This window comes from Lepidochelys kempii, chromosome 1 (genome assembly GCF_965140285.1).
Source record: "Lepidochelys kempii isolate rLepKem1 chromosome 1, rLepKem1.hap1, whole genome shotgun sequence".
Classification (NCBI taxonomy): Eukaryota; Metazoa; Chordata; order Testudines; family Cheloniidae; genus Lepidochelys; species Lepidochelys kempii.
Genome location: NC_136380.1, coordinates 302583426 through 302597643, shown reverse-complemented (window position 1 = coordinate 302597643; position 14218 = coordinate 302583426). Strand labels below are relative to the sequence as shown.

Below are 14218 nucleotides of genomic sequence, written 5' to 3'. Positions count from 1 at the left end.
TGTAAACTTCCCCCACACATGAAGTGAACTTTCTTATGGGCCTGATCCAACTCCTATTACAATTCAATGGGAGTCTTTTCTTAATGTAACAAATGTCCTTTCTCCCTTTTTCATAGGTTCTGCCCCCTCAGTGGCTCTAAAATTCTCTCTTTCTCTCAGCTTTAGCAGAGACAGTCTTAAATTTCCCAAACTCTTTGTTCTGATACTTGTTTCCACAGGAACATTTAGCAAACACTGACAGATTTTAAAGGCAGAATTCTGGAAAGAATGCTTTCCTGACTGCTTCTATAAAGGCTCTTATTCCATAGTATACTAAAATCCATCTAGTCTAACTCCATTTGGGAGGGTGGAAGTTAAAGTTTAATAGTAGGGACAAATATCATCAACATCATCTTACCTATTACCTTTTCCTCTGACAATTTTATTAATCTGTGAGAAAGATACTGATTGAATGCCAGTTTGTGTAATTATGCCAATGCATGCACAGTTAGAATCCTTACCAACATATTACATATCTCCTGTAATAAAGTCCAGTGTACCTAGATTTTATAGTTTTCATATTTCTATGTACCTACATCATTTCACAGGAAGTGAATACAATTCTACAAAATCACAGCCCAAAAAATATTATTTCATATCGGATTTGTTGTAATTACAAGCAAAATATTAACATTCAGTATACTTTTTTTTGTTATCAAGTTCTTAGAAATGTCATTGCTCTATATTTTGAGGAAGATTTCACTTTGAAACAAATTCGGAATGAAGTCTCATTTGCCTTAACATTACTCAGCATACTTTATTTTCTTGCAGCGAGAGGTTTTTTTTAAGACTGAATAGGAATGGTTTGCCAAAATGTCCAGAGAAGCCAGAAAGACATTGTTCTCTCTTTGTGGTGAGCTTTACACATTCTTTATGCTCATTTCGTGCAATTGTGCTGAATATTTTAAATAAAAGATGGAGTAAATTAACTATTGTGTAATTAAATAGTTCAGTGCTGTGTCGGAGCTGTTTGTTTGGCTATTGATTTGAATCCTAATGAAAGATTCCGCTGTGTCATTGTGGCACAGACCAATGCTAAAGGTCTTGCAGAGCTGCACCACACCTGGGGGGACACGAGAAAGAATTCTGCCTATTTTCTGGTGCTTTCCCAGTGCACAGGTACAGCATATTCCTCCCTGCAAGGCTGGCCAGTGCCGCCTCCTCCTTGTCTCTCCTGCACCCAGAGGTAGCTTGGAGACAACAATCCTTGTGCTTTAAAGAGTGTAGGGACTGCAGTCGTGCATCACTGATGTGCAGGGGCTCATGAGGGAGCTCCTTACGTCCTGCCCCTCTGCAACCTGGATGCAGCAAGGCACAATCTGTTCCATAGCATTTTAGGACAGAAGTTGCCCATACTCCTGCATGGCCACAAATTTAAAGTGTTCAAGAATGTAATTTTTCAATATTGTATTGTAACAAATCCTCTGTTAAAAGTGTACTCCATGTTCATTTATCACTTTCATTGGCACATAGAGTAATATGCTAAGATCTCTAAATGTCATACTTTAATTGTGGGTCAAAAATAATGAGACTCTGATTCTCTGCAGGATTTGAGTAGCAGTGAACTCAGGAAGGACATCTACATCACTGTGCACATTATCCGCATAGGTATGTACGATAGCCTGCCAGCATAAGCTGTACATTTGGAAGGCATTGGGTAGTAAATAAAGGAAAGACAATGTGCTTGAGTTTTGCTTATGGCATATGTCACATTCGCTGATTGTATGTCTGTGTAAGCTTTGAAAAACATAGCATAATGAATGAGTTTATAAAGAGTTTTAAAAACCCACTCTTCTCTCTCAGAGTAATTTCAGGCATGTTGCACTAGTAGAACTATTTGTCTGGAAATTTAGCAGACTTAATAAGTATAAATGGACTGATGACAATGTGTACTCTTTCTTTTACATAGTTCAAACAAATTCAGTGCCCTTTTTGTGGGATAAGGGAAAAGAAACTGCAATGGAGGAGATGTTGTCCCCTTTAAGAAAATTTTAACACATGTTATGAACAAATCTTATTTCCTCCAAAGACAGTGCTTAAGTTCTGTAGAAGTGAAGAGCATGTACTTTATTTAATCTATTTCTTTAAGAAATCGTCTCGTGGCTATATTGAGTTAACTCAAATAATCTTCACATCTTTCCTGAGTATTTCTCTTCTTAGAGATATGCATTGTTGCCTGTAAAATAATGATATAGTTGATGTACAGCACTAAGTGTACCTTCATTTCTTCCTGATTGTTTGAAGAGTATTTTATTTTTGTTGTAATAATTATCTGCACTGCACGCTGGGTTTGGATAATGCATACATACCTGAATAAGCAAAATGTCTCAGATCTTTTCTGTATACTTTTTTCTTTTTTATATGGTTGTGATGTATCACCAGGACTTCAAAGCTGGGAGACATATACTTATTTAATGAGTAAGGTGTAGGAAATTGGGTGGTAAACAATTTTGAGGAGAAAATGGTGCCAAATGTTAACTTTTGAGCCAACCAGCCAAGTTGGTAAGAATAAACCTTTAAAATAAGGGCAAGGTAGAGAATCCTCCTTGTTTCACCATTTTTCTGAAATATTGACAATCCAGATTGCAAATAAGAGCCTGCCATTGTGTCAGCAGAGTTTCAGGAAGAGGGTGGAAGGGGGAAGCTAATTCTCTGTTTTTCCATTTTTTTTAGAGCAAGGGAAAAAACCTCAAGTCTTTGCATTTAGATCAGTTTAAGATTCCAGAAAGGATGCCTATGAATTTTGTATGACTGTCTTGATATTCCAGTCACTGCATATGCTATTTGAGTTGCATCAATTCAAAGTCTCTGTCTTCTGATTCTGTAAAGTTGAAATAGGTTCTATGTGTTTCATAGCTCCACAATCAGGCCTTTTGAAAGGTCAATGCAGTTTTTAAGGGCCTTCAGTAGGGAACCCAGAATCTTTTTATTCCAAAGGAGCAAGGAACACTGCAGAGTCATAAATAGTTTGCCATTTGTCAGTGCATAAACATAGCACTGATGTGGGATTATGAGAGAGAGCTATTGAAAGACCAAGGACACTTGCTGAAATATTTGAGATTAAAATAAGATTTGGACAATGTACTTGGTGAAAATGAAAGATTCTAGAGAATAAGATTCTCTCCTAGCTGCTGTGATTCAGGGAAATGTTATGGGGAGGCATTTTCCGACAACAGCTATGACCAAGTGCTTTTCATTTCAGAAACTGGCATCAAACACATATGTACCTGGTAGAAAAGGTGCATAGCTGTCATTGAGCAGAATAGGTGAAGGAAGGGATTCCCCTCTATTTTCATGCGGGACATGCAGCTGCATGTTGGGCTATTGCTTTGTTCATGCAGTTGGGCTATTGTTTTTTGAATAAAAGGGGAAAGAATGTTAGAAAAAGGTCTGGTTTTCATCACTACTTCCTTTTGCTTCTTTGTTTGTTTCTTTATACTTATTTGCTTTCTTATGCTCCAGCATCTTTCCTCTTCTTTTTGTTCTCTCCTCGTCTTTCATCTTTAATAGCTGCTCTTGCATTAGTCCACTTATGCTACTGAATTGCCTCTTATGGTGGCAGCACCTGTCTGCTTAATTGTCATGGCCAGAGACAGCACTTCCTATCAATCACAGGGCAGAGGACTATTAACAACAACTGTCGTGAAATAATATTTACAAATGTGATAAGACCTAATGTCCGGTAGTACATGATACCTGAATGCTAAATTTGGTGCAGCATTGCCCAATTGAATATAGTTACTGGATATTAAAGAAGTATATGATAGGGGAGTTCAGGAGAAGGTAACCAGTGTCCTCTCAGTTTTGGACCTTACAAATGCACTATAAGTGTAATGCACTTTTCATATTTTCTACTGTTCTAATTTAAGTGGAAAATATGGAAAGATGGAAAAGATTTGTAACCACTATGCTTGCCATAATCTCATAAAAACCATTAAGTTATCTACAGGTATCAGCTGAGCTGGGCACTCCCTCCTTTTCTGTGGCTTTAGAAAGAGGCATTTTAGTGGATTATGCATCATATTTGTGTTATATTTGACAGGCCGAATGGGAGCTGGAGAAAAGAAAAATGCTTGCAACGTACAATACCGACGGCCCTTTGGCTGTGCAGTCCTCAGCATTGCAGATCTACTGGCAGGAGACTCAAAGGATGACCTTATCTTAAAAGTATACATGTAAGAGATTCTTTCCTTTTAATTTATTAAGAGGTTTGGAGTCCATTTATATCAGTCTGTACCAAGAAGCAATGGCTTTTAATTAGTGTAAGTAAAGGGCTTTAGTCCTTTAAGGTTGTTTAAGCATTTCCATTCTAATCCCCCATAATCTAAAATAGTATATTTTAGAGCTGGTCAAAGAATAGGGAAAAGGTTTGATAAAAAAATCAGAATTTTTCACCATTTTTGTTGTAGTTGAAAAATTTCCATCAACTCTTCATGTTTGTTTTTTCAAAAATGAAAATATGTTATAAAAAATTGCACAATTAAACATTCAGAAGTCAGGAAATATGTGAGTTTGAGGTGCATGTGTTACTTTAATCTGGCCCTGATTGGATACAATTATCAAATAATGCAATAGGATATCATAACATTTTTCTACGTCTGTAGGCCTTCATCAAGCAGATACTCATGCAAACAGTCCTGTTAAGTTTTCAGGATCGATGCCTGTGTAATTTCATTTAGTGTGCCATTTTACAAGAAACACAGTGAACAATTTGCTGCACACCCTCACTGGAGTTTTCACTGTGCAGCTAAGCCATGCATTCATCTACAGCCAGGTCGTCTTTAGTGCGCACTTTACAAGTTTTGCAAGAGCTCCCTGAAAAATGAACTTTGCTTTCCGATAGTGTGATTTTTCATTTGTTCATAGATCGTATACACACTTCCTCTCCCTGTTGAACTGCCGCTTTCTACCCATAGGTTTTCAATGTCTGAGCAGTGTTTTGATAATCATGAAAGTGTATTTTGTCTTTCACTCTACTCATACTCCAAAATAGCTGAATTGTTTTTGCTCCAGCTTTCCAAAATGATTTTCCTTTGGGCAAAGCCTAAATCTGTAAGACTTGATCCTGAGAGAGGTAAGTTTCAGAACGTTTTAAAAGTTACTGAAAATGGAGGATTAGAATAGAAATGCTTAAACAACCTTAGGCAGAGAAATTGCTATAATAATCTTTATATGGCAATGTGAAGTGTTTTGGGGACTTTTTTGAAATTCCTTGTACTGCCCAAACATCTGCCAAGAGTACTTTATCACTCCAGAAAGAAGTAGGCAGGGCAATAATTTATATATAATGATGCAAAACAATTACAAAACTGCAATAGCAAAAAATGTAAATTATTAACAATGCCATAAGTGCAGGGGACTGGAAAACCAAAACATCTCACTCAAAATCTAATTATTTTAAATGCATGGGTTTATTAAATGGCAGATGAAATTTTGGCTGATAGTAGATAGAAAGAAAGTTCAATTTCCTGGATGCGGTGACACAGAACATAGAATTCCCTGCTGACCTTGGGCTCGATAAGTTAAGAAATATTTTGTGGGATGATCTATTCTAAGAGTATAAACTGAGATACACTAGTCAGACACTTAACGGATTCCTCTTCCAGTGTAGTTTAGTACTTGAGTCTTCAAGACACTTCAGTCTCTAAAAAGCAGCCCTTCACCTGTCTCTTATTCCCCACTGTGCTGAATTAGAACTGCTGGAAGCAGTGCTTCTGATGGCAATTTAGTATGACGGTGAACAGGTGGCTGACTTTTATTTTACTTTAATTTTCTGTCAGTCTAGATTAAAGTGCTCTCTGTTGGATACAATGCTGTTAAAGGTATTGGTTGGACAGTTGAATTTCACTTTCAAAGTCTGTGGTTGGTAAAAATAAATGTGGCGTTAGTACTTCAGTTAGATAAAACAGAACAAATTTGATACTGAGACTAACTTCAGTCTAAATGACCAGAAAAAGTTCTGTGGAATATTTCTCAAATAATGGTCAGATTATGGAATTCAAAATTTTTAATTAAAGCAAATGAAAATGCTATATTTTAAAGTTGCGGCAAGACGCTTTTGCACCTACAGCATTGTTTAATCTATTCAAATGGCTTTCTCCTATAGGCAGCCTCCTATCCCTGTGAAACTAAGAACATAATTTCCTTTGCCCTTTAGTTAAACATAATCTCTACTAGATGTCCTGTTTCTGCTGAGCTCTTGAATGGTCACGTTAGGGAGGTTTCACTGTAATTTAGAGCTGAAGAAGACATTAATACACATGAGTAATTCAGCAGGAGCTGAATTACTGAGTGCCACCAAGGACACCCTTCCACTCAAATTTCCCAGGCAAAGCAAGCATTCCTACAGTGACATCCTCAACCAAAGCATGTGAGTGCTGCCATGACACTGCTCCCTGTTGTGGCAAGCTGTTTCACTGGGCATCATGTCAAAACCCACATTGTGCCACCAATATGACCTGCTGATTTAGATAAATTTCAAGATGCTAGTTGGTGAGCAGAAGAGGATTTATTTGGAGAGGCCAGTTAAGTTTGTTACAGTGGGTCTGACAACTGTGAGCTCTCATTTCAGATTTAAGAATGTTACCATTTTCATAGGTGCAACACAGAGAGTGACTGGTATCAGATCCATGAAAACATCATCAAAAAGCTAAACGTTCGTTACAACCTGACAGGCTCCAATGCTGGTGAGTGTATGTTGCAAAATGTTCTATTGCATTATTTTAGTTACTTTTTAAAGTTTTACAAATAAAACGTTTTCTTTTTGAAGGGTTTATGACTGTTGTTTTCCACTCACGAAAAAGGAATGCTATTGCTACTGTTGTTGTATTGGTTAAAAACTTGAGGGGTTCCACAGCAGTTGCACATCCTGCCTTTCATCTGCAACTTAAAAACCTAAAAGCACATCACTGAATTCCCTTACAGAAGCAACTGATTAAGAACTTTCATTTTGAAGGGGTGCCAAGTTGCTGTGAAACCTTGATTACAGTCAAGTCTCTAGATTCAAGTATAAGGCTAAATCTTCAGCTGGTGTGAGCTGGTGTTTGGTATCCAACTGGAAGTGCTGCCTGGTCAATAATACTGCTGATCTTGAATTATAAATAGAAAACTGATCATGTTGTTGACATGATGTATCAGAATCTCTAGGCAAGGCAAAGTGGGAGGCCACCACACTGTTCGCAGAACCTCTTGCTGAGTAGGTGAGGGACATACATTTTGTTGGCATCTAAAGCATTTGATATGCCTCCATAGCCAGCATCCATAGCTGTCATAGAATCACAGACTCATAGAATCATAGGCTTTAAAGTCAGAAGGGACCATGATGATTGACTAGTCTGACCTCCTGCACAATGCATCATGAGAATGGATAAAGTAGGAAGAGCAATAAGCAATGTTAAGGGACAGAGACAGCTGGCCTAGTAGCCTTGTAATACTGCTCTGTATCGCCCGACAGGAGACTCTGGGATTTACATGCTTCCTGGAATTGGCAATTTTTTTTTAACCACTATACTCCAGGAAAGCAATCAAACCTCTTCTAGCTGGAAAGAGAGGGTAAGTCTATACTGCAATTAAAAACCTGCACCATGCCCGTGCCAGCTAACTCATGCTTCCACGACTCAGGCTGCGGGGCTTTTTCATTGCTGTGTAGACTTCTAGGCTCGAGCTGGAGCCCACACTCTGGGACCTTCCCACCTTGCAGCATAGGCCAGCTGTGGGTGTCTAATTGTAGCGTAGACAAACCCATAGAAGTATACGACAGTGACTTGGGGTTTGTCTACACAGTGGGGTCATGCACTCTACAGGCATGTGATTTGTAAAGCACATGAATGTGATGCACTTTAATTGATCCATGTAGTCCCTGCTGGTGCACACTAAAGGTTCCCTACTGCGCTTTAACAAGTACAGTGCTACTTTTAAGTGCTGTAGGGAACGTTTAGTGCGTACCAGCAGGGTCTATATGGACCAATTAATCCACAGCACATTGGTGCGCTTTAGGAATCACACCCCTATAGAATGCACTACCCCACTGTTCAGATGAGCCCTTAGTTTTTGCTTTCAAATCCTATTTCTTCCATGTTGGTCCTGAAAACACATTCTTTGAAATTTAACTGCAGAAGAAACTCAGGTGAGAATTAATTTTCAATTTAATGTTATGTTTCAGTGCAATCTTGTATCATTTGAAGTTGTAAACCCATAAATTTAGTATATTAAGTAGGCCTGTACAATTCAGTTAACTTGATTTGTGAACGTGAAACTTGTATTGAAAAGTTACATGAAACGTGGTCTTCAGCGAGGTGTGAGGGGAAAAAAGCTCTAATGCTCCATTTCATTTTTAAATATTCAAATTAATTGAATTTAAGGGACACTAATTAAGGCTCTATAATTTAATGTGAAGCCTGGCTAGGATAGCCGTAGCTTGTCATTTAAATTTTTTTGCAAAAAAATGCATTATGATGCAAAAAGAATACTTGTTTGTGAATTCAGTGTGTATAATAAGAAACCTACTTTCTGGGTTCCTCAGATACCGAGCATCACCCCTCTATGGAGGTGGAAGGAAAAAATAGTACCACTAAAGTATTTTGCACTGATACTGGACAATTTGTATTTAGGATGGTGGGCTAGAATTTGGCATTTGGAATGCAATACGCCCTGTAGGACAAATGCTCTTTTAGATGTATAGGGAAAAACATTCTGAAAACAAGAAAGGAATGTTTACTGTTGATGCAAATGTGAATGCCTGCTACTTGGCAGTCAAACTCTCCAGGAAGATTTTATTCTCCAAACAGAATTGCCTGGGTATATTCCTGTGGTAAACCCTTCTGATTGTTCATGCGTTTGATATTGTGATTTGTGGTCTCCCTGTATGTGTCTGGACAGAGTCCACTTTAAATACTGGAGTTTGTTCAGCTGCCGATAAAAGTAAAAGTAATTTACTTTTTCTCAGTTTCATTTGTGCGTGAGCAGCAATTTACATTTCACAACAGAGCCTGCTAACAGAGTAGGAAAGGAATAGCTATTACAGCTAATGCAGAAATTACTAGCACCACCTATTGGAATAAACTGTTGAACTGAAGTTGAAGTTACTCTGAGTTTTGAATATACAAATTAATTTAGAAGAACCCAGGTATCTTGCTCTTTGTTTGAAGTATTTGATTTAAAAATGTTCACAAATATGTGACACATTTCGACCATTAAAAATAATAACCATGATATCATGATCCGTAAGCCACTGGAAAAAAATGACACTCGGAAAATTGTAAGCAGTGTAGTTGTAGCCGTGTTGGTCCCAGGATATTAGAGAGACAAAGTGGGTGAGGTAATATCTTTTATTGGGCCAACTTCTGTTGCTGAGAGAGACAAGCTTTTGAGCCACACAGAACTCTTCTTCAGGTCTGGAAACGGTACTTCTAGAGTCAGAGGCGATGTGTTGTGGGGAGAGGGCACATGCGGGGTCATGTGCATCTCCCCCCCCCCCCCACCAGATTTGCTGCTTGGCTTGTACTGTGCATGCTCACACGGACTGAGGATGCTCAGTAACACTGCTGAAGCCCATTAACACTTCTGCAAAAGGGAGGGTTAGTGGATTACAGATTGTTGTAATAAGCCATAAATCCAGTGTGACTGTTCAGTCCATCATTTTTAGTGTTTAGCAATGTTATGAATTTAAGCTCCCAGGCTCATCTTTTGGAAGTTTTATGCAGGTTTTCTTTGAGGATGAGTACTGATAGGTCAGATATAAAATGATTGTTTTGTGAAAAGTGTTCACATACAGGTGTTTAGGGTGTTTTTGTCTTTTATCATTTTCCTGTGTGAGTTCATTCAAAAGCATAGTGATTGTCTGGTTTCACCCACATAGTTGTTATTGGGGCATTTAGTGCACTGGATGAGGTACACCACATCACATGTTGTGATAGGCATGTGTAGGATTCATGGATCTTGAAAGGGGTGTTGTAGAGGGTGTTGATCATTGTAGCAGTGGAGATAAGTCTGCAGGTTTTGCATCTGCTGTTCTGGCAGGATCTGGTGCCACTTTAAGTTAGTGTGTCCTGGTCTGTGGGGAGCTTGCTTCTGATGATGAGCTTGGAGAGGTTTGGGGTTCTTCGAAGGCCAAAAGTGGAGGTTCAGGAAAGATCTCTCTCAGCAAGGGGTCCCCATCAAGTTTGGGTTGTGATTGATGTTGCTCCGTATGTGTCCGTGTGGGGTGGTAGGTGAGAACTAGGGGTGTGCAGTCTGAGAGGGTTTTTATTTCTGTATTGAAGCGAATTCTCTCAGGATATGTGGGTGGCCCGTTCCATGATGTGGTCTATTTCTCTAGTTGAATGTCCTTGTTTGGTGAAGGTGGTTTTAAGTGTATTAAGGTGTATATCCCGGACTTCCTCCTCAGAGCATATTCTGCAGTAGCTGAGTGCCCGACTGCTTTCTTGGTGTGTTTTGGGGTCATTACTGGATCTATGAATGTAGGTGTGGTGACAAAGGCACTCTATCACCTGTGGGTGAATGCTTTTCCCAAAGCAATCGCTAGGTATCTGACCTAGCCAGTCCTCATCCTCAAAGGAAACCTGCACAACACTTTCAGAAAATGAGCCTGAGAGCTTAAATTCATAACTCTGCTAGACACTAAAAATCATGGACTGAACAGAGGTACTGGATTGATGGCTGCTTATAACAATCTGTAGCCCACTAACCACCCCTTTTAGTCCTGTGACTGCAGAGGTGTTAACGGGCCACTCGACTTTGAATGGTCCCTTACAATTGTGCTAACCACTTATGCTAAACAATCTGTTCCACCTTGCATTTTGCTGTGATGTTGGGACTACCTTTCCCAGACCCGAACAAGAGCTCCGTGTGGCTCAGAAGCTTATCCCTCTCATCAACAGAAGTTGGTCCAATAAAAGATATTACTGCACACACTTGTCACTTAGAAAATTGACATTTGTCTTTAAGTTCTTAACGGGTTGTGAGTGACTCCTAATGTAGAGGGAATGCATATTGTTATCAAGCCTGACATTTCTGTGGGCTATATGAAAATATTTATTGTTCTACAGAGCTGTCTTGGTTTTGTTCTGTTCTGTTGGCTGTTCATACTTGCCTGCATTTTAAAAATATAAACCTTAAAACCATGTATTTTTGCCTAAGATACATTAATTTGAAATCCCAGGAAAGATGCAGGAGCAATGGTTGATGGGATACCTTTCAGCAGCCCATTTGAATCTGTGGAAGAAGCTATTTAAAAATATATAATTCATGATTAATTTAAATAATTCCTCTTGATGTTAAACAGATGGAAGATCTGATATGTTTACATTTTAATCAGTGAGAAAACTCATAGACATAAAATTAATATAAGCAGTAAACAGTTAATTTCAGTTTCTAAACAGGTGGTATGCTTCTGAATAGGTTTGGATAAATTCACAGTTTACAAAAGGTGGTTTGTTTTAATAAAAGTGGGTTGCTGTAAATATTGATATTAACATGAGATATGAGTCTTAATATTGTTTGTTTCAGTTCCTTATCTGAAAAGCTACATTGGCATTATTTGGTAATCACTGAATCACTCACTAAGCAATAGGACATAACAAACGGTGCTCTTCTGGTGGTTATTGAATACCTTGGGTAGTGGTATCATTTGAGACACAAGGCTGATGGCAGAGTGATTTTTAACCATCTGAGATCCACTGTAGTCCTCAGCATATGTGCTTCATGCAAAGCTTTCACTCTAATAACAAAATATAGATCACTTTTGAAATGATAAATCAGATCCAACCTTTTACTGGATATTATTGACATGAGTATGACATTAGTGCAAGCCAAACAGTCAGCTCCTTTTGTATTCAGAATCAAAAGTTTGGGCTGTTTTACAGTATACCACAAATATCCCTTCAAATGTAGCACCTTGAAAGTGAGATGTGGGAAGTTACAGCATTGTCTCTTTGCTTATTAGATTTTGGTTAAAATAATGGCTTAAGTATTCTCAGTGTCTTTTAAAGCTTTGAATTATCATAATATTTGCAGGGGGGGAATTGTCTGTACCAGTCCTATTTAATAAAATATTATGTAATTTGTTCATTTTAGATTACATTTCCAATATTATGAGTTGAGTCAGTAACTACACCTGTAGTTAAGATTGCCTCACATTTTATTTTAAATCTGTTTTCAGTTGCTTATAACTTTGCCATACTTTAACCATTCATACTGAAATGTTCCAAGCTTGATCTCTCTGCTTCAGTCTCAGAAAAGTGAAAATGGTTCAAGGCTAGTGCAAAATGGATAATTTTGGCAAACAATTTCTTTGAAGCGCTCTTGTGATTCCATGTTTTGGGACAAGAATTTGAAATTGGGCAGGGAGATAGTACTGGAATCACAGAAGTGCCTTTTGCTTTCCCTGTGAAATTGGTCAACTTTATAAGCCTCTGAAAATCACCCTCTGCACATATTCATATAACCTGTGAAAGGGATGCTGCTAAAATCTCCATGGAATATGCCCCAGCCCCAAAGAGTTTCCTGCATGTCCACACCACTGAGCACGTTCTCTGTTCCTAGTGGGTAGGTAGAGCTAGAATTCTGGATGGGTACATGTTGCAGTAGCCGCAGACATTGCCTACTTTGGCCTAAGGGAAGGTGCACTGCGTTGAGAGACCACCATAAGTTCCAGTCTCAACTGTTCCACTGACTGGTGGTAATTCTATGCACTTCACAGCCCTTATTGAATGAGGTCTCATACCCCTACTGTAGGAAGCAACCAAATATCTTTCAACATTTACCTACGGTCTCTAATATGGGAAATCTCATCAACATAGCCCCATTGCCTTTCAGAATGATTTTGCCAAATCTGAGTGCTTGGCTTTGCTTTCTGTTACTATTAGACCACACCCACTTCCACAACCTTCCTGATTCCCATATTCCTCTGCTGTCTAGCAAAACAGTTAAGTACTCTATGAGCAAGAGGTGTTGTGTCCCATTTTAGTAGGTGATCTGCTTAGTGAACAAGTCTGTTACTGCTGCCAGTTACTCTTTTAGCTCAAGTGGTAGAAGTCTGCATACTCCTGAGTTCCAGCCTGCTGATCACCCATTTGCACGGATCAGTATGTCTCCACATGATGTCATTTGTTTTTCAGTTTCCTATTTAAAAAATTGAGGGAATTACACACAAAAACCTGTTAAAACAACATGAAGGATGCACAGTCAATTATTCAAACTTTAGGTAATGCCAGAATGAAAACAACAAGGAGTCCTTGTGGCACCTTGGAGACTAACAAATTTCGTGGGCCCACGAAAGTTTATGCCCAAATAAATTCGTTAGTCTCTAAGGTGCCACAAGGACTCCTCATTGTTTTTGCTGAGACAGACTAACACGGCTCTGAAACCTGTCACCAGAATGAAAGTTACGTTTGTATATATTTTGATGCTAATGGGCATTAGGTGCCCAACTCCCCTTGACTTTTAATGGGAAATTATTATAATGCATGCACACAAGGATATGAGCAACCAGAATTCTGGCATTTCCTAACTTTGAGTCCTTGACTTTGCAACCATAATGTTCCTTTAATGCATTTTATTTATTCTGTTATATAGTTGTGGCATTGGTGTGCACGGTGATTTACAGGCACATAAAACAATGGGCCAGATTAATCTCTAGGGTATCTTCTTTGCTAGTGAAATTACACATGGGATTAATTTGGCCCAGTGATTTTGCCTCAAGGATCTTAAAATCTCAGTGGGATTGATTACAATGAAAATGATAATGCCAGGGTGGGTTGGAGAGGCACAGGATGATGAATGATAGAACATCAGGGAACAGAGGAAAGGGAGTATGATGATCATGATGGTTTCTTCTGGCATTAAAGACTATGAGATTATGAGTACTGCTTCTGAGGAGCCAGAGTATCTGAATGAGGAATAGAAGCTGTTCTTTCTAGTAGCCATGTTAATACCAAAAGTACAGTTGTGAATACATTGTCTACTGTACTATGCTGTATGACCATCTTATTACAAGTTATGCATACAGCCAACTGAAATAACTGCAGGTACATTTTACAATTAAACAAGTTGACAAAAGAGGTGTTTTCATATTTTATTTCAGACCAGTTCTGCTAATAATTGCACGAGTGAAAAATTCAGTAGATGGCATACTCCTATTCAGTGTGCAAAGCCGTAATGCTCTTGCTCTGATCTGAAAATC

The 14218-nt window shown here is 38.6% G+C and overlaps 1 protein-coding gene across 5 annotated transcripts in view; it reads left to right on the top strand.

Moving 5' to 3' along the window:
* Positions 1-14218, top strand: part of DOCK4 (dedicator of cytokinesis 4) — a 426144-nt gene that overhangs the window by 219294 nt on the left and 192632 nt on the right. For all 5 annotated transcript variants that reach the window (XR_012156797.2, XM_073328106.2, XM_073328104.2 and 2 more), the window contains exons 9-12: positions 811-892; positions 1587-1647; positions 4082-4214; positions 6637-6725. Coding sequence is in view for 4 of the 5 variants with exons in the window: in XM_073328106.2 (XP_073184207.1) it covers positions 811-892; positions 1587-1647; positions 4082-4214; positions 6637-6725 (365 nt within the window). In the remaining variant the exon portion in view is untranslated. The remainder of the gene's footprint in view (positions 1-810; positions 893-1586; positions 1648-4081; positions 4215-6636; positions 6726-14218) is intronic.